Raw genomic sequence first — 24774 nt, forward strand, 5'->3', positions numbered from 1 at the left:
GGGGCCTACCTTCCCTAGACTTGGAGAATAGAAGAGCAAGATATGTTCATCTTTATATCATGCCCAATGTGTACATAGTTAATTTTTTTAACTGTGTGGGGGCCTACCTTCCCTAGACTTGGAGAATAGAAGAGCAAGATATGTTCATCTTTATATCATGGCTGTCAGTGCACCTGCTTATGATGGGGATCAGTAAGTGTAGGGTGAATGAATAAATGGACTCATCAGAATGTCTTCTGATTTACCAATGGATATCTTCCAAACTCTTTTGCAAACAGAACTATGCATTGTCAAGGAGCACAATACTTGTAATACTGTAAATTCCTTGGTTAGATCAGTCATCTGCTAAATTGCAGAGTGGTATCCAAGTGGCTACAGAAGAACATTGAAGAGTCTTTGGCTCTAGTACTTGCATCCCCTTTCCCCAGGTGCATGCCTTCCACTTTCCTACAGCAGAGGCTTTCTTGGCTGGCAAAAAGCTGTCTTTCCTTACCTGTGTAGGTACACAGCCTTAATGTGATGTGAGTTCTTTGAATCTCACAAGAGGTGGATGGTCCCTGTAAGGACTAGGGCTTGGGAAAGCAGAGAACTCATTGGCAACAAAAATTTGTGGTTCCTTACTCATGGCATCACTCTGGTCAGTTTCTGGAAATGTTTAAAGATCCTTCAGTGATGGTATGCCAGTTAGATTAAATTTTGTCTGTCTTACACGAGGGGTCTTCTTCATTCATGTATATAGTACTTGAAGACTGATTGTCTATGTGCTAGGCATTATGCTAGGCTTATTGTGCATTTTACTTATTTATTTTTTAAACCTTTAATTGTGATAAAAATCAAAACATAAAAGTTTACCATCTTAACCATTTTAAGTGTACAATTCAGCAGTATTATACACATCTACATTGTTGTGCAACCAGTTTCCAGAACTCTTTTTGTCTTGCATAACTGAAACTCTGTACCCATGAGATAGTAATTCCTCATTGTCCCCTCCCCCCAGCTCCTGGCAACCACCATTCTACTCTCACTATGAATTTGACTACTCTAGGTGCTCATAGAAGTGGAATCATACTGTATTTGTCATTTTGTGACTGACTTATTTCACTTAGCATAACGCCCTCAGGATCATCCATGTTGTAGCATGCGTCAGAATTTCCTTTCTTTTTCATGCTGAAAAACATGTGTTTTATTTTCTTTTGAGGAGCATTTTTTTCCAGATTAGTTACAGAAAAAGCTAGTATATAAAAAAAAGGAAGTTTGAATATTTTCCCATTTTGTAGCTGGGCAAATTGATATACAGTGAGTTTATGTAAATTTTTCAAGGTTGTGCTATGTGGGAATGAATTAGAGCCCAAGTTTACCCAGCAAAGTTCTGTGATTCACTCTTAGATTAAACACACATGCAATTCTTGTATTATCTTGCCTTGCCATGCTCTTGAATTAGAAGTAGTGAGCCTTTTGCAGCTCTTTGCCATTTTATTGGTTTCTCTTTGCTTAATGAGAATTACGTGTGTCATCTAGAGTCAAAGAGATTAGTAAAATCAAGACTATAACTGTACTTGGCTCCCAGGAACCAAGACATTGCTAGCGAGTCATTGTTGTACCAACGGTCACCAAACTTCTTCCATTTGCTTGAACTTTCTCAACATTCATTTAATGTGTGTTTTCAGTGAGTTAAGAGGACTCATAGAGTCTTCATTAAGTCAAATGACCATTTCTAATATCATAAGTGGTTGATTTTCAGTGGTTGAAGTGTATCATTTTGTATGGATTTAGTATACCTTGCATCAGTGTAGAAACCACCTATGTATAAAAAGGGCAATTTTACGAAGAGGTTCATGGAATTAATTGATCTCAACCTTACACATGTTGCCAACGTTTAGCAGTTAAGTGTACATTTTTTCTTACTCAACACCAGTAGCTTGTCTTAGACATCTGGCACCTCTCCCTTCTTCAGCTGGCCAGAGTACTTTTGTATGTTCCTGGTGCAGTTGGTTTATTCTTCTTCTTGAACAAAATGGGAATTTAGCCACTGCCAGACCTGTGTATTACTCAGCACAGATTTTAATGAGGAAGGCCTCTTTTCTTTCTTTCTTTCTTTCTTTCTTTCTTTCTTTCTTTCTTTCTTTCCTTCCTTCCTTCCTTCTCTTTCTTTCATATAATTTATTGTCAAATTGGCTTACATACAACACCCAGTCCTCATCCCAACAAGTGCCCTCCTCAGTGCCCATCACCCTCCCCCCACCTCTCTCAATGCCCGTCACCTCTCCCCCACCTCCCCCATCCACCCTCAGTTTGTTCTCTGTATTTAAAAGTCTCTTGTGGTTTGCCTCCCTCCTTCTCTGTTTGTGACTATTTTTTCCCCTTCCCTCCCCCCATGGACTTCTGGTAAGTTTCTCAAGATCCACATATGAGTGAAAACATATGATTATCTGCCCTTCTCTGACTGACTTATTTCACTCAGCATACCTTCCCGTTCTACCCACGTTGCTGCATATGGCGTAATTTCATTCTTTCTCATTGCTGAGGAGTATTCCATTGTATGTATAAACCACATCTTTATCCATTCATCAGTTGATGGACATTTAGGCTGTTTCCATAATTTGGCTATTGTTGAAAGCGCTGCTATAAACATTGGGGTACATGTGCCTCAATGCATCAGCACTCCTGTATCTCTTGGGTAAGTTCCTAGTACTGCTATTGCTGGGTCATAGGGTAGTTCTATTTTTAACTTTTTGAGGAAGGCCTTTTTCTCTGTTGCCTTCTCTTACTGGTGAATTGTAGCCCTTGCTCTTTTCCTTTGCGTGTTGTTGACTGTCACTGCGGGTCCTTGGTGGTTCCCTCTCCACTGCTCCACTACTCTGAGGATCTGCTGTTCCATCCATCAGCGAGGATTATTCGAATGTCCTGGTGACCAACTGCATTCCCTACCTTGTATGTTGCAACTATTTAACTAAACCCTCTAAAAACAGCCTTCTAATTATGAAATAGAGATGTTTGAAGACACTCATTGACAACACAGTATGGAAGGCTTTTCATAGGGTTATTGATAGAAAGGTTATAAAGAATGTTTTCTTTCATTTCCCTGTTAAATGACAATGAGCTTGAATGGCTGCTTCAAATAAGGACCCAGATTTATAAACATTGAATCCGAATGCATGCCTCAAACTGTTAACAATAAGTAACTGAAGTGAAGTTTAGAAATCATTTTGTGTGTGTGTGACTTAATGAGTTTCTGAGTCTTTCTAAAATGGCTTTTATGTTCATAAACTCTTTTTTCCAGAAGTATTCTAGTATTGCCAGCTTTTTTTCTTTCAGTTGCTGTTTCCAAATAGAATCTGGTGTTTAAAAACGAGAGGAGAACCTCTCATCCCTGTGGTGACAGAGCACATTGACACTGTCTTGATCATTTCCAGAGTTGGTACTTATTTGGTCAGTGATGAGAGTTATTATTATTAACCTTCCCAGAGGGAAGGGACAGCCCAGATGTAGTCATTTGGTATAACGGACTCGTAATTTAAATACCCTATTATGTGCCTCCAAGGTATTTTGAGGATTTTATCTTACTTACTTTTTTCTTCTTTCTTCCCTCCATTTGTCTGTCCTTCCCTCCCTTCCTCTTTTCCTTCCTTCTGCTGTAAGCACAAAATTGTTAAGGTATCTTATTAAAACAACAGGTGTATTCTCAGTATTCAACATTTTTTGAAACATCTTTTATGTCTCAAGGCTTAATTTTTATTAAAATTCTGTTTTTAGCACCTGTTCACAATGTGTATTTCTCCTGCACATCCAGAATTTCCAAGGGAAACGAATAAATGTGTTGGAGCTCAGAACAGATTGCCTGTGTCTAAGCCCTATGTCCCTTTTAACTAAACTGCTGTTTGGCTTGAAGGCCTGGGCCCTTAGCCAATAAACCCTACTTGTGTTCGGAGTCCTTTGTAGGAAATCATCCATGGCCAAGTTCCAGGGCCCAGCTGGTGAAATCAGCTTGTTGCTCTTTTGGTCTTTAACCTGAGAGAAAAACTACATCTTGTAAAAGATCCTAACAGAGAGAAGTGTGATGATTAAGTTTAGCAAGAAACTTCTTGATGGGCTTGTGTTTTCTGTCTGGTAACTTCTGTAGAGACTAACTGGTACCTGTTGCTACGAATGCTTTAGCTGCCTTTTAGGGGCTTGCCATGCTCCAGATTTTTCCTGCTTCAGTTAGTTTTAGAGTGAAGAAAATGCATCTCCTTTATAAGGAAGCAGGATGGCATGGAATTTAATGAAATAATATCCGTGAAACTTGTGTAGTGTTTGATGAATAGAGCTTAGAACATCACCTAGCACATAATGATCAAAATTTGGCTGAATCAATATATAGTGCTAAAACCAGCCAACAAACAAAAACCTCCAAAACTAATGGTCACAAATTGTTGTATTTTTGGTCAATTAAAGTTAGCAAAAATAATTAGGAAGGGGAACTGACTTAAAGTTGCCAATTTTTTACTTTGTCTAGTAAGGAAATTTAAAGAACACCTGCTACTTACCACCCTCAATTCATAAAGGAAGTTTTAATATTTTAAAGGAGAAAGGACACCTTGTAATAAAGGACAGATCTTTAAATGTATCTTTATGAAAAAGTTATTATTTTTCTCATTTTCTTCTAGACTAGGGAATAGTTATGGGTATTTTGCCTTAGAAGTTAAAAGCATGGGCTCTGGAATCCATCTACCTTCTCAGCACCACTGGTATGACCTTGACCAACTTACTGTGCCTTGCTTTCCTGATCCAAAGAATGGAGTTCATATAACCTAAGTCACAAGGGTATTATGTGCATAAAAAAGTAATACATGTTCTTTGAGCAGTGCCTGGCACATAGTTAATGCTCAATAAATGTTAGCTATTACTATAGTAATTAACTTGGTTCACCAAATATTGCCACCTCTCTACCCCCAGGCACTCGTTCCTTCTCAGCCATGCCCCTTCTTGTGGTTGGATGGGGCCAGGTGATTGGTAAGCTGTGAGCAAAACTGACTTGAGTCACTTTGGGACTGAGGTATTTTCTAGATCAGCAGTTCTCAAAGTATAGTCTGCGGACCCATGGAAATCCTTTCAGGAGGTCTGCAAGGTCAAAACTGTTTTCATCCTATACTAAGATGTCATCTGCTCCTCTGACTGCGTTGAAATTGTACTCATAGTCCAGGAGTAATAGTGGCCAAAGTTGCAGGCAGTGGCCCCAAACTGTACTAGTAATTGGGTTCTTCACTGCCACATGCTTACAGGAAGAAAAGTTGCCAGTTTCAGTTAAGAATGTTCTTGATGAAGCACTGAAGAGTGTTAATTTTATTAAATCTCTCTTCTTGGGTACACACTTAAAAATGTCTTGTGTGATGAAGTAGGAAGTAGGCGTAAAGAACTTGTGCAGCTTAACAGTGTACAATAGTGTCCCCAGGAAGATCATGTGCATGTAGTGCTTTCTGTTGGAAGCTGAACTACCTGCTTTCTTCTCCCATAGATCTCATTTTTACTTGGAAGAATGACTAACCGACTGTGGCTATTCCAACTTACGTGTTTGGGAATCATTTTTTTGAAAATGCAAAAGTGACTTTGTCAAGTTGTTTCAAGAAAAAAAAATGACAATGTTTGTTGTCAATGATAAAACTGAAGTTCTCATGCAAAGGTAGATTTTTGGAAGACTTGTGTCTACCAGCGAGAGCTTGATAGCATCTCAATCCATAAAGACTTCTCTAATGAGATTGGTAGTGATATTAATAAAAGTGATTTTTTTTAAATATTAACTCAGGGAACCAGTATTTTCCAAATGACTAATGCATGAGCTGCAGTGGCATGCATGAGTAAAAGATTCATTCAAAGGTCAAGACAGACCAAAGGACTTCACTGTAAAAGAATATGAAAGGGGCATTGATATGGTTTTAGCCTCGACATTGCACCTAACCTTTGAGAATATCCCACTTGCCAAATTTTGGTACAATATCAAAGAATATTCATAACTGTCTGAAAAGACTGTTAAGATACTTGTCCCTTTCCAACCGTTAGGCACTTGTTATACTTCAACCAAAATAGCTTAGGACAACAGATTGAATGTTTATGCAGTTAAAGAGAATCCAACGCTCCTGTCTTATCTTAAGCCAGACGTCAAAGAGATTTGAAATAGTGTAAAACACAGCCATTACATTACAAATAATGTAAAACACAGCTCCTCACTATTTTTTTTAGTTTTAGAAAATGTAGTTATTTTTCATAAAAATATTTGTTAATTAACATGTAATAGACTTTATTTAATAAATGTGTTTTACCTATGTTTTGTATTTCTCAGTTTTAACATCTAATGTGGATACTAATAGATATAATCCACATCAAGAAACACTTTTTGGTGTCCTCAATGATTTTTAAAAATACAAAAGTGGTCTGAGACAAGAACGTTTAAGAACTGCTGGTGGAGATTATTTTTAAGGATTTTGTAGAGATACGATTCCAAGGTAGTGCCTCAGCTTGTATTGATGTGTCCTTGTCCTTTGTTTGCAAAGCTCAGATCACAACAATGACACATGCCCATCCTGAGAGAGATGGAACGTGATGTGGTGTTCTCTCTGTGTCACCTGTGTGCTAGACACAGGCAGGCAGGCCACTTTATGGCTTCTTGCCCAGAGGTGCAGAGTTGCTCTTTTGTGTGTCCACTTGTGATTGGAGTAGGAATATCCTGCCTCCAGAGTTCTGAGGCAGATATTCCTGACTCTTAGGCCTTGGTTCTGTTGCTTTCTCAATACTATGCCTTCAGAATATAAGAAGGGTAGAAGAGGCAGCTCATTTTAATAAGCTACCACCTGTGAGCAGAACATTTCAACCCAGTGCTGTGTGTAGGCTGGTGGGAAAACAATGGAACAGTGTTGTCTGGAAGAGAAATGTGTCTTCTGGGGCAATTTTATCAGATTTTATTCAAAGGCTGCCTTAACAAGTGGCTTAATCTGGCAGTCAGACACCTAAGTGCCCTGCCAGGGGAGAGCTCTCAAGCGTCTTTAGATGTCACAGTCAGACTGCTGGGCCATAGACAGACCTGGGGCAGGGTGGCAGCACACGTCCTGCAGTCCACAGTGCAGGAGGGTGCCAGCCAGGAACCTCTTCTTCCAGTGTGGTGCAAAGAGTCTCAGCATTGCCCCATTGCAGAGACCCACATGCCATGACATAGTGCTGCTGGTCTAGGGCTCTGGGGCTTTAAGTCTGGGGTCTGTGGAGTCCCACCGTCTCGCAGGAGGTGACATCAGTACTTGAAAGGTTCCACTTTCGTTTGGCTGGTTCAGTCATTCAGTTTCCTCTGGGGAGTTTCTCTCAAGTCACCCCAGGAGTCTTGGAAACACACCCACTCTGGTTTATCATAGCTCTAACTCTCTCCCCAACTCCATTAATCCCCTCTGTTTCTGTCCCCATAAATACAAATGGATCCACTCTCACATCCTTCCTTCTGGCTTCCTAAGAAGGGACACCCTTTCCACTCATGGCTAACCCTGCACCTTTGCTCTTGGTCCCCCTTCTCTCCCTGCCTTCCAGATATGGACCGTGTTCCCCTTGTTAGTCTCTCATATATGTTTCCAGAAGTGTCCTCTCTTTACAGTGTCCTTCCTCACAGCCATCTTTTCTCACATGTTTGTTTCTGAGAAGCAGCCTGCTGCATAGTTAGGAGCCTGGGCTCTGGGGTCACACACAACTGAATTCAGATGTGGTCTCAAGCCCATTCTTACTGTGTGACTTTGGAATAATAGTATAACATCTCTGTGCCTCAGTTTCTTTCCAAAATTCAGTTCTAATAGTACTTGCTTTATGTGACTAAATGACAGCATCAGAGCCTTTGGGGCTTGAAAATTAGTAGGCAGATTGGAAGGTAGATAGGACTTCACCACGTAATCGAAGTAGAGTGGGGCTTGGAGAAAAGAGAAACTACCAGCATTCCAACCAGAAAAAAAAAAAACCCACATGGCTAGAGGCCTGCATGGGGCCCAGAAGAAGCATGACAGGTGAGTTCTGCAGGTAGAGTTCTGGCTGCTTGTGAAGAGGAGTGGGGAGCTCAGGCAGCTAAAGAACGAGGAGTTAGAGGACAAGAGATAAGGCTGATGAAAACAGTAAGAGTTCCTCTGAACCCCTTCTGACAACTTACAGCATCGTCTCAACTTGGATGATCTGAAGGAGACATGTTTCATCTTCATCTAAAGCACAAAATTGAGTCCTTGATTGCCTGTTGTCATTTTGGGCCTCAAGGGCTTTGGCAGTAAATATGAAGATGATGGCTTTTGAGTCCTGGGATGTTTCTGATTTTACTTGAGCACAGTCTGCCCCCTACTGATCATTCTGGATGTTTTCAACCTAAATGGGTTTACTTGATATCATTAAGTGCTGCCATTTGCTTTCATCCTCAAGGATATTGGGGGGAGGGGAGGGAGAGGAGAGGGGGAGAGAATAAAGTCTGTAAACCTGTGCACCACTTAAAACTGTTATATTTAAAGTGTCTCAGAAGTGACCCTTCTAGCATTAAAAACTAGTTAGTGTGACTGGGCCAAGTGTAATTTAAATGGAGCCCAGAACGCATATATTAAGGCCTCCAACTCCAGGCACTTGCAATTTGACACTACTGGTAGTGATGAAAATTTCTGAGGACCCAAAGTTCAATGAGAAAAATAAATGCATGTATAATTAAGAAAAATATCTACATCGTTTGAAAGCATAATGTATTTCAAGAGTGTGCTCTTGATGAAGAAAGGAAAGGAAAACATGAAGGAGGACTCCAGGGAGTTGCAAATTAAGTTCTGTGCTCTGACCAGGCACACTGGAAGGGAATTAGTGGCACTATCTTACTATTTTCTGTTGTGCAAATAAAATTTTATTGTATCCTTCTCCACAGTAATAAAATCAATTAAAGATTAAATATTAACTAAATAACACATAGGAGACAAGATTATGAGTTCTTGATCTTGAAATGGTACCGTAAATGTTACACAGGAGAAAGATTGGGTAGACACTGCTTATCCAGCGTTTCTTTACTTCATTTTGTATATATTCCCAGAAGCTATAAAGTAAAGGCACATCTAACAGTAGGGAAAGTAATATTGCCTCCAGACAGCTTTTGTTTTGAAAGCCGGTAAAGAAACTTCGTGATTTTCAAATATGAGAATTTTAATAGATACCTGCAAAACTTTTTTGATAGTTGATCTGAATTTTAAGAGTAATATTTTATGACTTCTTCAGAACAAGTAAAAATTAAATCTCTTGTACATTCTTTATCTGAGAAAGTTGGACATAATACTATGCAATTGTCACATCTCAGATAACATGATTTAAGTATCCCATAATATGTTCTTAGATGCGGCTCTAAGACAGGGGTCATCAGACTTTTCTGTGAAGGGCCAGATAGTAAATATTTTAAACTTGCAGGCCACATAGTCTCTGTTGCAAGTATTCAACTCTGCCACATTAGGAAGAACTCTGCCATAGACAATGGTTAAACAAATGAATGCGACAGTGTTCTCTTTATTTACAAAAGTAAATGGGGAGCCAGATTTGGCTTGGGGGCTATAGTGTGCCTTTCTCTGCTCTAAGGTAGAGTAACCTAGGTGTACATATTGACCAAATAGTGAGGATATGAGATTTGAGTATGGCTAATAGAGATATTTAAATCATATCAGTACATATTTTTTAAACATTTTGATAATAACAGTAGTAAATTCAGTCTTTAATCAGTTTCTTGGCATTTACTGTTTTTAGAATGATGTTTGTATATGACAGTTAACTTCCTCAAAGACCCGAGTCTGTATACATTTAGTACAAAGGTGGAAAAATCTAATCTATTGAAAAAAAAAGTGTTGAAATAAACTTGATTTGGTGTAAATGAAGTTTTATTCATGGATTGAGTTTTAGAGAAGAGATAATTGAATAATTTCTGCTAGAACTACTCTACTTTATAATTGAACAAATATTTCTCAAATCAATCACACATTTTTATCCCTTCCCAAATTCTCCTGTGAATATTTACCCTAGCATGCCTAGGCTACCCATGAGAGTGAAAGTAAATTCACATTACAGTTTTTGAAGAGGGTTGTTATTTAAAATATCTCTCTTTAAATGGCACATTTAACCAGTTCTCTTTATAGTACACCAAAATTCAAGGCCAGTTAAAAATAAAATACCCAAATAAATTGAGGGAGATTGCAGATACCCAAAGGTTGACATTTAAATACATTGTGTGAACTTTTCACATCACGCATGGGTAAGAGAAAGGTATAATTGTTTTCAGATTGCCTAATATGGGGCAAATCAGAATCAACTCATTTCTGTTGATCACCATGAATATACTTTTATTTACGTCATCATCTCAAGACCTAGACAGTTTCTTAGTCTCTTGTTTCTTTTTTTAAGAGTTTTTTTTTAATATACTCATGCTGTCCCTCAGGACTTTAGCTATAGCCAAAAATTGAGAACCTATGATATTTTTGTATTACCGCAACAGAAAAAGTATTTACCTATGATTATTCTTGCTATATGTAAGTTTTCTCTGAAATTCTCCCCCACTGCCATCTGTATGTTTGTGCTGCAGCAGGACTGGAGCCTGACTGGCCACTCTGCCCTGCACGTTGCCAGGTTACCTGCCACAAGTCCACTTCCTGCCCAGCCGTGCTTCTCCCCAACTTGCTGACTTTCACCGTCAGGTTGCAAACTCCCAAGTGAAGAGATAGGAAGACAGTTTGTTATTGATCTCTATTAAAAATGACATGTTATTCTGTCAAAAGTCACACAAATTTCTATGTACCCTGAAGGTTCAAATTTAAAAAAAAAAAACTGTTTAAAAGCCAAAACAAAACAAATAGACATGAGAGATTTCAACGATGGTTGCAGTTGCCATGCACCGAAATCAGTCTTAAATTATGATGTTGTCCTTCTGTTCCTTAGAGAATTTGAAAATCTGTTAAATGGGTAACCTGGTGCTAATTATCTGATTTCTATTCATTCTATTAAAGTTTATTATATTTGTTTATTTTATTTGTTAAATTCAGGATAGCTAATACATGTCATTTGCATCTGAGAGGGAAGAGTTTTCTTTGCCTTACACTTTAGAAATATTTCATATTCTTCACTATTCATGCACATCTAAATCAGCTATCACTTAAAATCTTGGCCTCCTTGGGGCGCCTGGGTGGCTCAGTTGGTTGAGCGTCTGACTTCGGCTCAGGTCATGATCTCACGGTCTGTGGGTTCGAGCCCCGCGTCGGGCTCTGTGCTGACAACTCAGAGCCTGGAGCCCGTTTCAGATTCTGTGTCTCCCTCTCTCTCTGCCCCTCCCCTGTTCATGCTCTGTCTCTCTCTGTCTCAAAAATAAATAAACGTTAAAAAAAAAATCTTGGCCTCCTTATTCCTTTTTTCAGAAGGTTCACCAGTGTTTTGCTTTATTTGTTGCAAAGATTATTCCCAAAAGAAACTACAAGGAATTATTAATACTTTATCCAGGAAATGGGAATTTAAGGAACAAGCTTCTTGTTGTTTGTGGGGTTTTTTTCCTAATGAGAAATGAGTTAATTTTGCTTTCATAAACTTGCATATCAAGATGAATTTCTGGTGCCTCCTGGAGACAGAGCATTATTTGCAAGCCTCTGTGCATCCTGATCATTGGCAAGGGAGTTCCATCGTATAGAACATCAGACTTAGTTTTAATGAGAAGGGTGATCCCTCTGGCCTTTCGTCACTAATATTTATTTTGTATAAATTCCTCTTGGAGAACTGAATTAAGGATGCCATTTCTCATTCTAACGGTTGGAGATGGAGCCCAAGTAGCTGGAATTTCTGTTGTGGAAGCAACACAGATCAGACTAAGAGGCTGTTCTAGGTTCTCCAAATGCCATTCAGTATGTAATAAGGAAAAAAACACCATTGTCTTACCAGTTTCTGCTATTAAAATGGATGGGTCTTCCTTGAATTCTTTCATTATAGATTCATTCTAATTGACTCTGAGTCAAGACCACATCCGATTTTCATTTCTTTCTCTGATAATTAACAGGGAACAGCCACTGGAATGAGGGCTGAGGTCAGGGTCTGTATTAGGCAGGAAACATGGAAGGAGCCCTTGATCTTGGCTGTGAAGATATCCAGAAACAATATGGCAGAACAGCAGGAGGTTGGGAACACCAGTGAAGCAGTCTGTTTTGAATCAGGTCTTTGGAATCAGTCCTTAGTCTGAGGGCCAAGAAGAAATCACAGTCTTTCTACCTAATTGCTGCTACCAAGAATGCAGGAAAACATTCTCAACCGAAAATAGTAAGATTCCTGCAGCTATGCCTGTGTGTACACACCAGTCATTTTCAGCAATAACAAACATGAGGATGAGGTTTCCTACCCTGCATTGATAATGTCCAAGTTGACAATTTATGTATAAAACTATTATTTGGACCAGATTCAATACCTGTAAAAAGAAAGATATCAAGGTAAGGAGATGTAACACATAAAATAATGATTTGCATGGCTTTTATTTGAAGGTATTTTGTATAATGCTTTCTGAAGCAGGAATGTAAAAGACAATTAACTCATTATTCATGCTTTTTTCATATTCATACAGATATGACTGTATAATGAAAATTGGTCTTTTGCCATGGGCATAACTCTGAGTCTCTCAGTAATAAGTATTTTCCAGGACCAGGGGATTTATATGCTGAAATCATTTTCACAAAGCAAACTTTGCCTCAAAAACAAGGCTCTTGTTTTTAGGGGATGCTTGCTATATTGCCAAGAGCTTTGTGTTGTTTACCAACAGTTATATCAGATACAAATTAGGAAATTTAATTATAAAATGGTCCTAATCATCCATAAGTGTTTTAATTAGCTTATATTTATTCATTTTTAAACTAAATAGAGAAAACTTCTGTTTTCTTTCAGTAAATTCAGAGCAGTCATTCAGGGCTGAACAATAACAAATGTGGAAAATGTTCTGGTTAGGCGCTCAGCTGGTTAGACTTTAAATCTGTGTATTGAGCTTGGGCAAATATAAACCCACTCAACTATTGGATTAAGTACTATATGTTTTCATGTAATTATGTTTGAGAAAGTTTAAAATATCAGTTGATAGGTTAGTTCCACTTGATGCATTGTTTCAAAGTAGTTACTGTCTGGTAGAACACTATACTCCAGGTAATGGAACCTAATACATTTTTGATAACAGCCTGGAGAGAAAAGATTTCATCTTCCAGTGGAAAACATTATCAGAACAATTTTCATTGTAAGCCTAAGGCATTTGGGTATTGTCCAACTTTAATGATTTAGGAAAATCCTAGATCCCACAAGAACATCAGAAAATCAGAAGTAGGTAAAACTAGTAAGTTGAGTCTGTATATAATCTCACTCATGAAACTCATTAAGTAACATGATCATTATTTCTCTCTGCCAGTGAGCTGAGAACTAAATGGGGAATGTGGTTCTGAAGGAAGGAGCATAGTGGTAGGTCAAGAGTGTGCAAGATTTGGTTCTGTGGTTCTGCTGTGGGCAGTTAGGATTGACTAATGCAAGACGGATAATTTTTCCAACAGTGGTATCCACAGTCAACGTAATATGGTTAATCTGGAGACTAGGTTAACTGAAAGTAAGAGAAATAGTTGCAATTCCTTTTTAAAATGATCTGAGCTTATTTAGGACATGAAAACATTGCTTATCCTGGTAATAAATCAATATGTATGGTTATCAATAACCATACACAGTGGCACTTGCCAAGGCAGAAAAGTAACCTTTGGATATAGTCACCAGAGTATATACAGAACAGTTTAAACACTGTGAGTTTAACACACACACACACACACACACACACACATATTTAACTTTTCATCATTGCCATTTAAAGCTTGATTTTATAAAACATAAAAAAATATTTTTAAGTGTTCTGCATCACAGGAATTTAAATAGTATAAATATCCATAGCTTTGTAGGTTCACGTTATATATATTAAAATCAAATAATTGAATTTGTTTTCAATATAGGAACTACACAATGAAATAAATGGCACAGGACCTAATAGCAATATTTCATTACTTATGGATTAATATTAGTTACTTTCAAGATCTAAACAAAGGCCATTGTTTAAATGTTTTAAAACCATTTAAAAGTCACCACAGTTGACCTTTCAAATATGAAACTATATGACATCAATAGCTGCTGAATAAAGCAGTGTATATATGCACATACTTGCTCTCTCTCTTTCTCAGTTTCATAATATGCCTTTCATTTTTGGCTAATTTATTTGTCACTACATGAATAGTGTATTTTTCCAAGGCTTCAAGTAGATAACCATTAGGGCCAATCTTGGCATTTAAAATCCCAGAGAAGTTCAAGTATACTTTGGGAGAGAGAGATTTATAAACAAGAGTAAAAATATTAGTAAATGAGAGACTGTATTTCCAAGCAACAGAAATCCCACATCACAGCAAACCATGTCCAGATGGTTAGAAGATAAATCTATGTCAGAGAGAGATGATCTTTTCATATGGGCCAACAAGCAGCTCCATTGAAGTTGACCACAATAAGGATGGCCAATTTACCATTACTATTGCCATTTTTGTTCCTAATGACTGTGGACCAGTAATGGTTAAGATTTAGAGCTTGATTTTATAGGATTCATCAGAAAAGCCACATATTAGGATTCTTATTTTAACGTACCAGTGGACAGATTCCAGGAGAAGGATGCAAAATCCCCAGCCACAGAAGTCAGAGAAGTGGTTCAGTTGGACCTGCACGGCTGCCCAAAAGATTTTACTCAAGTACAAATCCAAGTAATGCCTTTCTTTGCTTGAAATCCTGAGGTAATTTCTCCCATAGCTTCAAATTCCTTGGTTTAGTACAAAACACTCTTTATGATCTGGCCTTAGCCTTGGCATTTATCACATTCTCGAGAGTCACTGGTCCCTGGTGTGTGTCTGCCACTCTGTGGTGAACTCCCAGAGGGTAGGAAATATATCTTATTCATCTTAGGATCCCCAGTGCTAGGTCCAGTAAGAACCTCAGTAAGTGTCTGTTGAATGGTTGAACAGATGGATGGAAATATTGCAGTACTCTAAGACCTAACATGGCTGTGTTTTTTCCTTCCCCAAGGACTTTGGCATCATGATCCTGCATCACATTGTAGCTATTTTCTTGATTTCCTTTTCGTATGTCAACAATATGGCCCGAGTAGGGACCCTGATCCTCTGTCTTCACGATTCATCTGATGCTCTTCTAGAGGTAAACATTTTCTTTCATCTTTAAGAGTTCCAAATCCAGAATTCAGGAAATCCCCAAGACCATCACTTCTATAGTATGCTAGACAGTGTTGGGGGAAGATGGTATATGATTGATTTGAAGCTGCCGAGTGTTTCTTTTGGAAATTGTTAAAGTGAGACTTTAGTATATAAATTTTTGTACTAAGAATGTTGATCATCATAGGATTCTTTATTACTAGAACAATGAAAACCTTCACTATTCCACACTTAAGAAAATGGATGTTTTACAGTCAGAAAATCATTATTTGAATAGGTTTTGTTTCTGGTGTTGTAAAGTTCCACACTGATGTATATGGGAAGTGTAGATAACTCAATTCAGTTACTAATGGTAGTTGTACATCCTGATGAAATTATTTAATGATCATAGTTTTTGTTCACAATATACATGTTATCCTAGTATTTTTACAGTGAGAAGTGTATATGATTTGCAAATTAAATATAAAAACTATGTTCTCTCTATATATAAGTATAAAGAGTATCTGAGGAAATATTGGTTGTATTTTTATTAACTTTCTAAACCATTATTACTTAGGATCATTTAAGTAGCAAAAAAACAAAACAAAACACCAAGAAGAAGTAAAAGAAAAATGCTTCTAGCATATTTCAAAAGATAAAATCCCACGGAAAATTTTGATGTGGTATTTACTCTTAATCATGGCCCCTATGAAGAGACACACCCAATAGAGATATATAATTAAATAAAATATTTTAAATTTATGCTGAGAAGTTTATGGAACTGGTGAAAGATAAACTTACCAAAGTATAAATTTCATGTAGAAATGGGTCTTAGAATCTATATGCTGAGTTTTTATTCTTCTTGGCCCACAGTTCTGCCCCTTTGAAGTAATACTGTCACTGTGAATAGAGAAGTGCCCTCAAATAATGATCTACTATTACAGTATAAGCAAAAATTCCATATGATAAAATTGAATCTGCTATAAGGACGATTAGTCAAGGCTTGAAATATATATAGCACTTTATGAAAAATTCTGTTCCCTATAAGGCTATGAAACAGAAACACTGCCCTAATGGGCTAAATATGTCAGATGATAGTGTGGCACTGTGATTTTTAAGTGATTTGAGCTAGGCTCTATTTAGCATATTTTTTAAAGGAGAAATGTAATTGTATAAGAGCAATCTGAAAATCAGTTACCATTTGGCTAAATCCTCAGTATGCTTGAAAGTGGAGATTTATGCAGCAATCTACAGTTTTGAAACCAACCCTGTACAGTTTGCCAACTTTAATGTCTATGGAAATGGCTGGTTGAATCTTTGTCTACCACTTTTATCCAGAAAAGAAAATAACCCAGAAATGTCAGTCATATGGCTTGAAAGCAAATATTCTTCATCACGTGGATTTTCTTCACATTATACAGTAATGGTTGAGACTATCCAAATAATGAGATATGTCAACCATCAATTCTTTGAAGTGGGATGTATGACCTCGACATTTCAGAAAATTGCATGTTTGATGCCTTTTGATTGAATACTGGTGAAGAATGTAAGAGAAAAATGGTTTACCTAGGCAGAAGGAGTCAGAAGATGATTTTTTTCTTTCTTACTATAAATCATGGTGTCACACCCAAAGTACTCATGAAATTAAAAGTTCATAATCCTGGCTTCTGCTCAGTTAATAGGTATTTTTTTCTTAGGAATCCATTTCTCTCATAGTTCTGTGTTTTACTTGAAGCTACCAAATTTTAGCTTCTGTGGATGCTGTCAACAATCCTTTCAAGGTTGACTCAGCTAATTTAACTTTCTAAGAAGTAGAAATAATGTTATGAATTGAGCAAGACATCTTCAGTTTATAACCCTGTGTGTGGGAGCGTGCAAATTCTAGGTGAAAATGTAGAAAGAGGTGATCAAGCAAAATTATGTTTTCAGCGTCACCTGTTACTAGAATCATCTGTAAAAAGTAGATGGTAGGAAAAGGGATGTAATTTCTTCCTTAACTTATAATATAAAAAGTGTTCATTAAATTACTGACATAAATTGTTAGAGTAATTCTCGTGGACACTTGGAACATTAGTGACTTTCATCTAGAAAATGACCCATTAATGTAACTTTGAAAATTATACCTAAGTGGATTCATTGAAATAACATGATCTTGACATGTTCTTCATTTCTAAATTTATGAGAATAAGCCAAGAAACTGTCTTCCCAGATATTCCTTATTACTGTTTAAGGAAAACCTGTAACTCTAAATAGAAAGAAGAAAGCAATGCAGAAAGTCTCCATATATTCTGTATAAAGTCTGTGGCCTTAGTGTTTGCAACTCATTAGAGGTTTCAAGGATTGCCTAGTACTTTCTACTTTGACCTGTTATGACAAATTCCTGTGTTGGTGTCTTTGGCTTGCTAATATCATCTATAATGCAAGAATTTTCTTATTTTTCTGTTTCCCTGAGATCAACCATATAATTGAATTTTTCAGGTTGCTGAATGTTTGATTAAATCTGTGACAGTCAGTAGTTCTACTTCTAGCTAATGCTGCATTTCACTCAACTTGTGGGTAATTTATAAATACTGATGCATGATGCATGACATTTCAAAGTAGCAGGCAATTTAATGCATCTGGTAAGTTATATCTTATAGGAGACTCATGCATATTGAAAGAAGCTTTTCATTTATCAGTTTAACTAAATTAATATATCACATTCCTTCTTTTCATAGGCTGCCAAAATGGCAAATTATGCCAAGTTTCAGAAAAGTTGTGATCTTCTGTTTGTTATGTTTGCCATGGTTTTTATCACTGCACGACTGGGCATATTTCCTTTCTGGTGAGTATGCCAATCTTCTTTCCGTTAGAGCCACCCCTTCCACATAAGCTTTATGAATATTTTGCTTTTGAATTTCATTCCAAATATTTAGTGAAAGGTTTAAAGAAAAGTAGGGGAGGGACTCAAGAAATGCCTCGATGTCTTCTTCCAGAAGAGGGTTGTACTCTTTACTAATACTTCCTGCAGGATAGTTAGAGAGGGATATGGCTTACAGAGGTTCTGAGGCCACAGAAAGCCGTCTGCCATTTTGGTGTCCAGTCTAGAGTATGATTCAGCAAACTTTAACTATGAAAGTTTGAATCCATAAAGGAAACTTGGTGTTTCAACCAGTTATGTATCAGAGATCCTCTGTACCAGGGGTTTACAAAGTATTGTTTCTGGACTGGTAGCAACAGCATCACCAGGGAACTTGATAGCAGTATAACTTACTGGGCCCCACCCCAGACCTACAGAATCACAAGCTTTGGAGTTGGGTCCTAGAATTCTGTGTTTGGATGAGCCTTCCTGATGGTTCTGCTCCATATTAAAATTTGAGTACCATGTCCTGTGTAATTCTCTTCATCTGCTGTACGTATAGCTAAAACAGATGGAAGGTATAACCTGAAAGTAATCCCTGAAATTCCCTATGACCTATTAATGTCTGGATGTCTTTTGTTGAGAGCTAAGGACACGCTGTTGACTGACTTTGATGGAATTTGATAACCTTTCTATAGAAAATACGTCCAGTGTCATTAATCTTTTTTCCAGAAGGCTATTACTTGAACTAGAAAAGAAATGAGCCCCATAACACATAAAATCTACCACTGATGGCAGATTTTTTTCCATTTTGAGAAATTGATTTGAATGGAGAATTAAAGCAGTGGAAATTGGGGAAAAAATGAGAAATTAAGGGTTGCAGTAATAACTTGCCTAAATAGAAAAATAACCATAATAAATTTGGGACTTTGAAGTGAGTATGTCTATCACTGGAGTTCCATAAACAAATTACTACACACACACACACACACACACACACACACACATCCCTCTCCTTGAGGCTCTAGGCTCTTTTGAACACTTATTTATTATGAAAATCATTTCAAAAAGCAACATTTTGTGTTGGCAAAAAGCATTTATAGAACCCCAATATAGTTTTATGTGCTTATAGGTAGGAAACACATGTAATGTTGAATGTAATGCATCTGTAATTACTTCAGGTTTGGGGCTGTCTCAAGATTATTGACGTAACTGGTGATAAGAATTTAAATAGAAGTAATTTGGGCAAAATCCAGGACATACTTCTCAAGGGAATAATGGAAAGTTTTTCTTACCTAGGGTTTCTGAGAACTGAGTTACAAAGAAATAAGCATCACTCTCAAGTACTTTGATTTGCTTATATCCCTTGAAGGGTAGAATTAAAATTGAGATGCACCCCTTCTCCTTCCCTGTAGCCAATGTGTAAAAAGCTCTGTAGGTTTAGACGGTAATGAGTTGCCTAGAACATAGACTGCCAAATATAGAAATTATGTCATGCTACCAAAAAATAACTAATAGGTGTGCCCTGTGACGATGCCATAGACTAGCTGCTTAGAAAAATCCTTACAATCAAATACAAAGCAAGAAATTTTATTGCAAATGCTGTAGGACTTCTGCTACCATGCCCCTGCATGCAGCCAAGTTTTTCAAGAGGCAACTTGTGGAGAGAAGTATTTTATTATTCCTAATACAAGCAATAATTTGTATACCTGCTCCCATTGTAGTTGTACATCTAGTGAATGAAATCCTTTTCAGATATATCTAATAAGTTACGTTAGTGCCTAGATGACCTTTGTTTCCAATTACTAGAGTGTAATGAGTATTTTTAGTGTTTAAAATTACCACATGCATGACAATCACCAATAGTGTTTTAAATATTTTCCTTAATACTGCGAAATTATTTTACAAGTTCCTTTTAGATTAGGAAATCCTAGAATTGAGAGAGACTACAGGTCACCAGCCCCAGAATCTTCTGCCACCTCTGCCTGGGATAGGAATTCTGTTAGTTTCCCTGATCTAGGAGTATTCCTTCAAAGGTTGAGGTAGAAATGGGTTCTTAAACAGAAACCTGGGTCTTTAAAATTTATAAGCTAGAGGTTCTTAATCTGTTTAGAAACCCCTGAAACAGTACAAAAAACATGTTTGTGTGTGTATTTTTTTCCTGGAGGAGAGGGTACATGGCTTTATTAGATTCTCAACGAGATCTGTGACTCCCTCCCCTCCTCAAAAAAGTGCCTCTGGAAACAGACTAAGTGTACCTGCCACTTCGAATGGAAAACTCTTAAGAACGTGACGATCTCTGACATATCATCTGTAGGCTTTCTTTTCATCAGAAAGCATCTTTAATCCCTTCAATTATTCCTGCTTATTGTTTGCTCGCCTTTGTTTGTTCCTGAGAATTCCTCTTGTCATGATGTTCCAGATGTGGATTTCCTGTTATAAAATACAAAGAACTAAAAACAAGTTTCATTTAGAACTGCATTACTTGGGGTGCCTGGGTGGCTCAGTCAGTTAAGCATCCAACTTCAGCTCAGGTCATAATCTCACGGTTTATGGGTTCAAGCCCCGCATCAGGCTCTGTGCTGACAGCTCAGAGCCTGGAGCCTGCTTCAGATTCTGTATCTCCCTCTCTTTCTGCCCCTCCCTTGCTCATGCTTTGTCTTTGTCTGTCTCTCAAAAATGAATAAATGTTAAAAAAAAAAATTTAAAAACTGCATTTCTTTAATGCAGCTTGCCATTGCATTAACTGCAAGCATCTTTGACATTGTATTGTTGGTGATCTGATAAACATCTGAGCTCCTGCCAGACTAGATCTTCTTCGTCCTGAATTTATTTTTATGTATTTTTATTTCTGTAATGATTTATTTGTATACCTAATTATACAAACTGCATTCCTACCTATTCATTTTTATCATGCTGTTTTCAAATATTCTAGCCCAATTAGGGTCTTCTGAACTACATCCATTGCCATACCTGTCCCTTCCACCTTTATGCTACTTAAGCATATGCCTTTCATGCTTCTCCCAACTCATCGACGAAAAAAGTTGACCTAGAGGTACTCCTGGTACACTGCACTACTGAAGAATCTCTGGGTTGACCTCAGTCTCTCCACCGCCAGTCTTTCTTTATGATCTTTCTACTTGTTACTGTTGTCTCATAACTGCTCTGTCATCATGCCTGCTATTTCCCCACATTTTTCTAAGGTGTAATCAAAGACTTTATCAAAGGTCTTGTGAAAGTCAGAATTTACTCTGTCGTTTGAGATATCCTCTGCACTTGTAGAGGCAGGGTGAAAAAAGAATATGGGGCCCATCCGGCATGACTTGATTTTAGGAGACCTTTGTTGGCTTCTGGCTCTTCATTTCTAGGTACTCATCCCCATCTGTTCGATTATCTATCTGCAACAGTGAGCTTATCAGTCTAAAATTTCCAGTCTTTTCCTTTTCCATATTGTTTAGGTGTGGACTTTTAGCTCCCAATATGCCACCATTTTTTAAATGTATTCTGTGAATATTTATTGGGTACCTCCTATATAGCCAGTAAGGGGCTGGGTACTGAGAATTCAGACACAGGACCTGCCCTGGGGCACTTGGTGTCAAACCCTGATAGGTCCCTTCATTATTCTGGTTTATAATTTGGGAGGCCTAGGGATTATAAATTATTTTCTGAACATTTTCTGGAAATAAGTAAGATAACTGGATTGTCAGTGTTAAATAGTTTGGTTGAGGTATTAAGGCGCTTTGACAACTAAATAGAGCATTATACTACATAGACTGTGTGTGTGAAACAGTCACTGGCTACTGGAGGGAAGGACCTGGAGGCAGAGTGGACTTCAGTTCTAACAAGCATTTTATTAACTTCTTTCTCCTTCAAGTACTTGTGCTTCGTGGAAGAAGAAACAAAATTGTTCCATGTGCTCTCTGCTCCTCATAGTTTTCAGTCTATTTACATTGGAATCACCAGCAAAATCTTCTGGGTTCCTCCTGACCATACATGTGTTCCCACATCAGCCATCAGAATTTTTGTAATTTGTGAGTTTAACACTGGGATCATTCTTCTTTTTAATTAAGTTTATTTATTTATTTTGAGAGAGAGATGGGGGAGAGTGGCTGAGAGACAGAGAGAGAGAGAGAATCCGCACTGACAATGTGGAGCCTGATGCAAGGGCTTGAACTCACGAACCGTGAGATCATGACCTGAGCCAAAATCAACAGACGCTAAACTGACTGAGCCACCCACATGGCCACTGGGCTCATTCTTTTGTTGTGTCTTCAGTCCATGTCTCATCTCACCAAGACAGCATCCACCATGATTAGCCTTTTAAGATTCATATATAGCTCAGACTTGGCTTTTGGCCACAATACATTCTTCTAAAACAGCATTGTCCAACAGAAATATAATTCATGCTTCATATTAATTTTATAATTTCTAATAGCCACATTAAAAAAGTAAGAAGAAGAGGTGACATCTATTTAAGTAACGTTTTATTTAACTCAGTATATCCAAAATGATAGCATTTTAACATGTAATCAATATTAAAAATTATTGGTATTTTCATTCGTTTGTTGCACACCGAATCCTCAAAATTGGGTATGTGTTTCACAGTACTACATCACTCAGAAGTCTTTGTATTTTAGCCTTTTTGTTGTGGTTGGACAGTCAATGATTTTATCATTTTTGAGAATAAGCCCATCATTGTAAACTGTTACCATTTTCATTTATCTGTATCTGTCTTTCCTAAACTCCAGTTCGGTATAATCCCTAGAATTCCTAACAGTTTCACATATTTTATGAAGCTGTGGTTTCAACTGGCACAGAGTAGATTGTGCTTAATGTCATTGTGGCATGTATCACAATGCCTTGCCCACAATGGCTACTCATTAAATATTTGTTGAGTGCATTAGGTACTCTTTCATTCTAAAAAAATCACACATCTGTTTTCTTAGTTGAGTTTTTAAATCATCGTGAAATGGATAGGGGCAGTCTCTCCTTTATTACACAGAGAAAACCAATTCATTTAGTCAATGATTTACCCAGTCTCTTCTGGATTCTGTTCTCCTGACATTAGTTCAATTCAGCAAGTACTTACTAAGTTTCAGGTGTTTCTTCCTACAGTACAATACTATCTTCTTTAAAGATTAAGCCATAAAGCTGTTGATAAGATGCATTTTTGGTAGTTGTTACATAAAGAGTAATTGATTGTCTCTATCATTTGACCCAGCTAAGACTCCAGAGGTATAGTAGGAATCGTTATCTCCCAGCCATAAGAATCTAATAACAAACAAGGGAAATCTATACAGATCCTGACAGGGAAGTAACATGGTGTAGTCTGTAGAAAGACTACTTGCTTTTGGTCCTGGTTCTCCCCCCTCACTGTGTGTCTGAAGACCGGGTGTATAACTTCTCTGCATCTATGTCTCCATCAGAAAAATAAGAATAATAGTAATCATTCCATCTACCTTACCAGGAAATGTTAAGGATCAAATGACATACTGCTTGTAGTGATGTTCTGTAACTGTAAAGTACTTTTTAAATATTAAGGATTTTTAAAAATCTATTATTATTAAAAATGGAAATTGCCATTATGGCCAAGTGGCTAGAAATTTTTATTACATTTTATAGCCTCCAACTAATCTAGATTAAGAAACCATAATCATAGGCACTTTTGAAATAAAATTTTACAAATTCTTTCTCTGATTATGAGATTCAGAATATCTTGTTTCAGTCACTTCTGTTTTCAGTACTCAATGAGCATATAATATCAGATGTGCTGCAGGTTGCCTTATTCTCTCAAATTCTAAGTGACCATACTAACCCTGAGCCACCAGAAGTGACCATTACCATTCACAGAATCTCACAGAATTTCATGAAATGCAAGTATATGTCAGGCTAGTTCTTTCCTACAAGTCACAGATTGACAGATCATTATCCAGCTATGAATGGGCATACCACAATTGCCAAAACCTCTTCCTGTGGCCTAATGTTGACTCTCCACTTCCCCATTCATGTCCCACTAAATGCTAACCCGGTGACTACGGGAAAGTTAGAGTTTGTCAGTGGTCTGCTGTTATTCAGACGAAGCATGTGACATCTCAGTTGTTTTCTGTCCATCTCTCCTGCAAAGTAAGAGAATTATTGCTGATTTGTACTCTCTGAAAGTTTCTGCAATTAAAAAGAAAAAAAAAACTGTTACAGAAAAGCTTAGATCATTCTTTTACCATTTTCCATAATAAGATTTGAAATTCATCCAGATGCATATGGGAATATCATCTTCTCCTCTAATTTATTTTTAAAGACATACTTTACCAAAGTAGTGTGGCTTATATGCCTTTCTGAATATCTGATAAGATTAGTCTCAGGGTTCACAAATATGGAGAAGTTGGGTGTGTTGTCTTTTTTTTTCTAGAATCCGTTGACAGATTTTCTCTGACATTTTCCTTAGTGTTGGTCTTTGTTAAATATATTTTAAAGAAAAAGGATGAAATCTGAAATCTCTCAGCTATTAGATATTGTGGCTATTTGGTATATTTTTAATAAGACTTACATGTATTGGCATCAATGAATACCTTCAAAAGGTATGGTAGAGATGGATGGAAATAATATGTTCGGAATGTTTTGCTTCTTTTCATGTGAACATAATAATGTTTTATAATGTCAAGATTGAAGGGTTAGACCAGGAGTCAAAAAACTATGTCCTGTAGGACAAAT

General features: G+C 37.3%; 1 protein-coding gene across 2 annotated transcripts in view; it reads left to right on the top strand.

Moving 5' to 3' along the window:
- Window positions 1-24774, top strand: part of CERS6 (ceramide synthase 6) — a 325839-nt gene that overhangs the window by 252551 nt on the left and 48514 nt on the right. Inside the window, exons 7-9 of one of the 2 annotated variants that reach the window (XM_042949033.1) lie at window positions 15106-15234; window positions 17945-18051; window positions 21941-22183. In XM_042949033.1, the coding sequence (XP_042804967.1) occupies window positions 15106-15234; window positions 17945-18051; window positions 21941-22094 (390 nt within the window). In that variant the 3' untranslated portion in view covers window positions 22095-22183. Of the gene's footprint in view, window positions 1-15105; window positions 15235-17944; window positions 18052-21940; window positions 22184-24774 lie in introns of those variants that run through there. The other variant, XM_042949032.1, reaches the window with a different exon arrangement.

Source organism: Panthera leo, chromosome C1 (assembly GCF_018350215.1).
Source record: "Panthera leo isolate Ple1 chromosome C1, P.leo_Ple1_pat1.1, whole genome shotgun sequence".
Classification (NCBI taxonomy): domain Eukaryota; kingdom Metazoa; phylum Chordata; class Mammalia; order Carnivora; family Felidae; genus Panthera; species Panthera leo.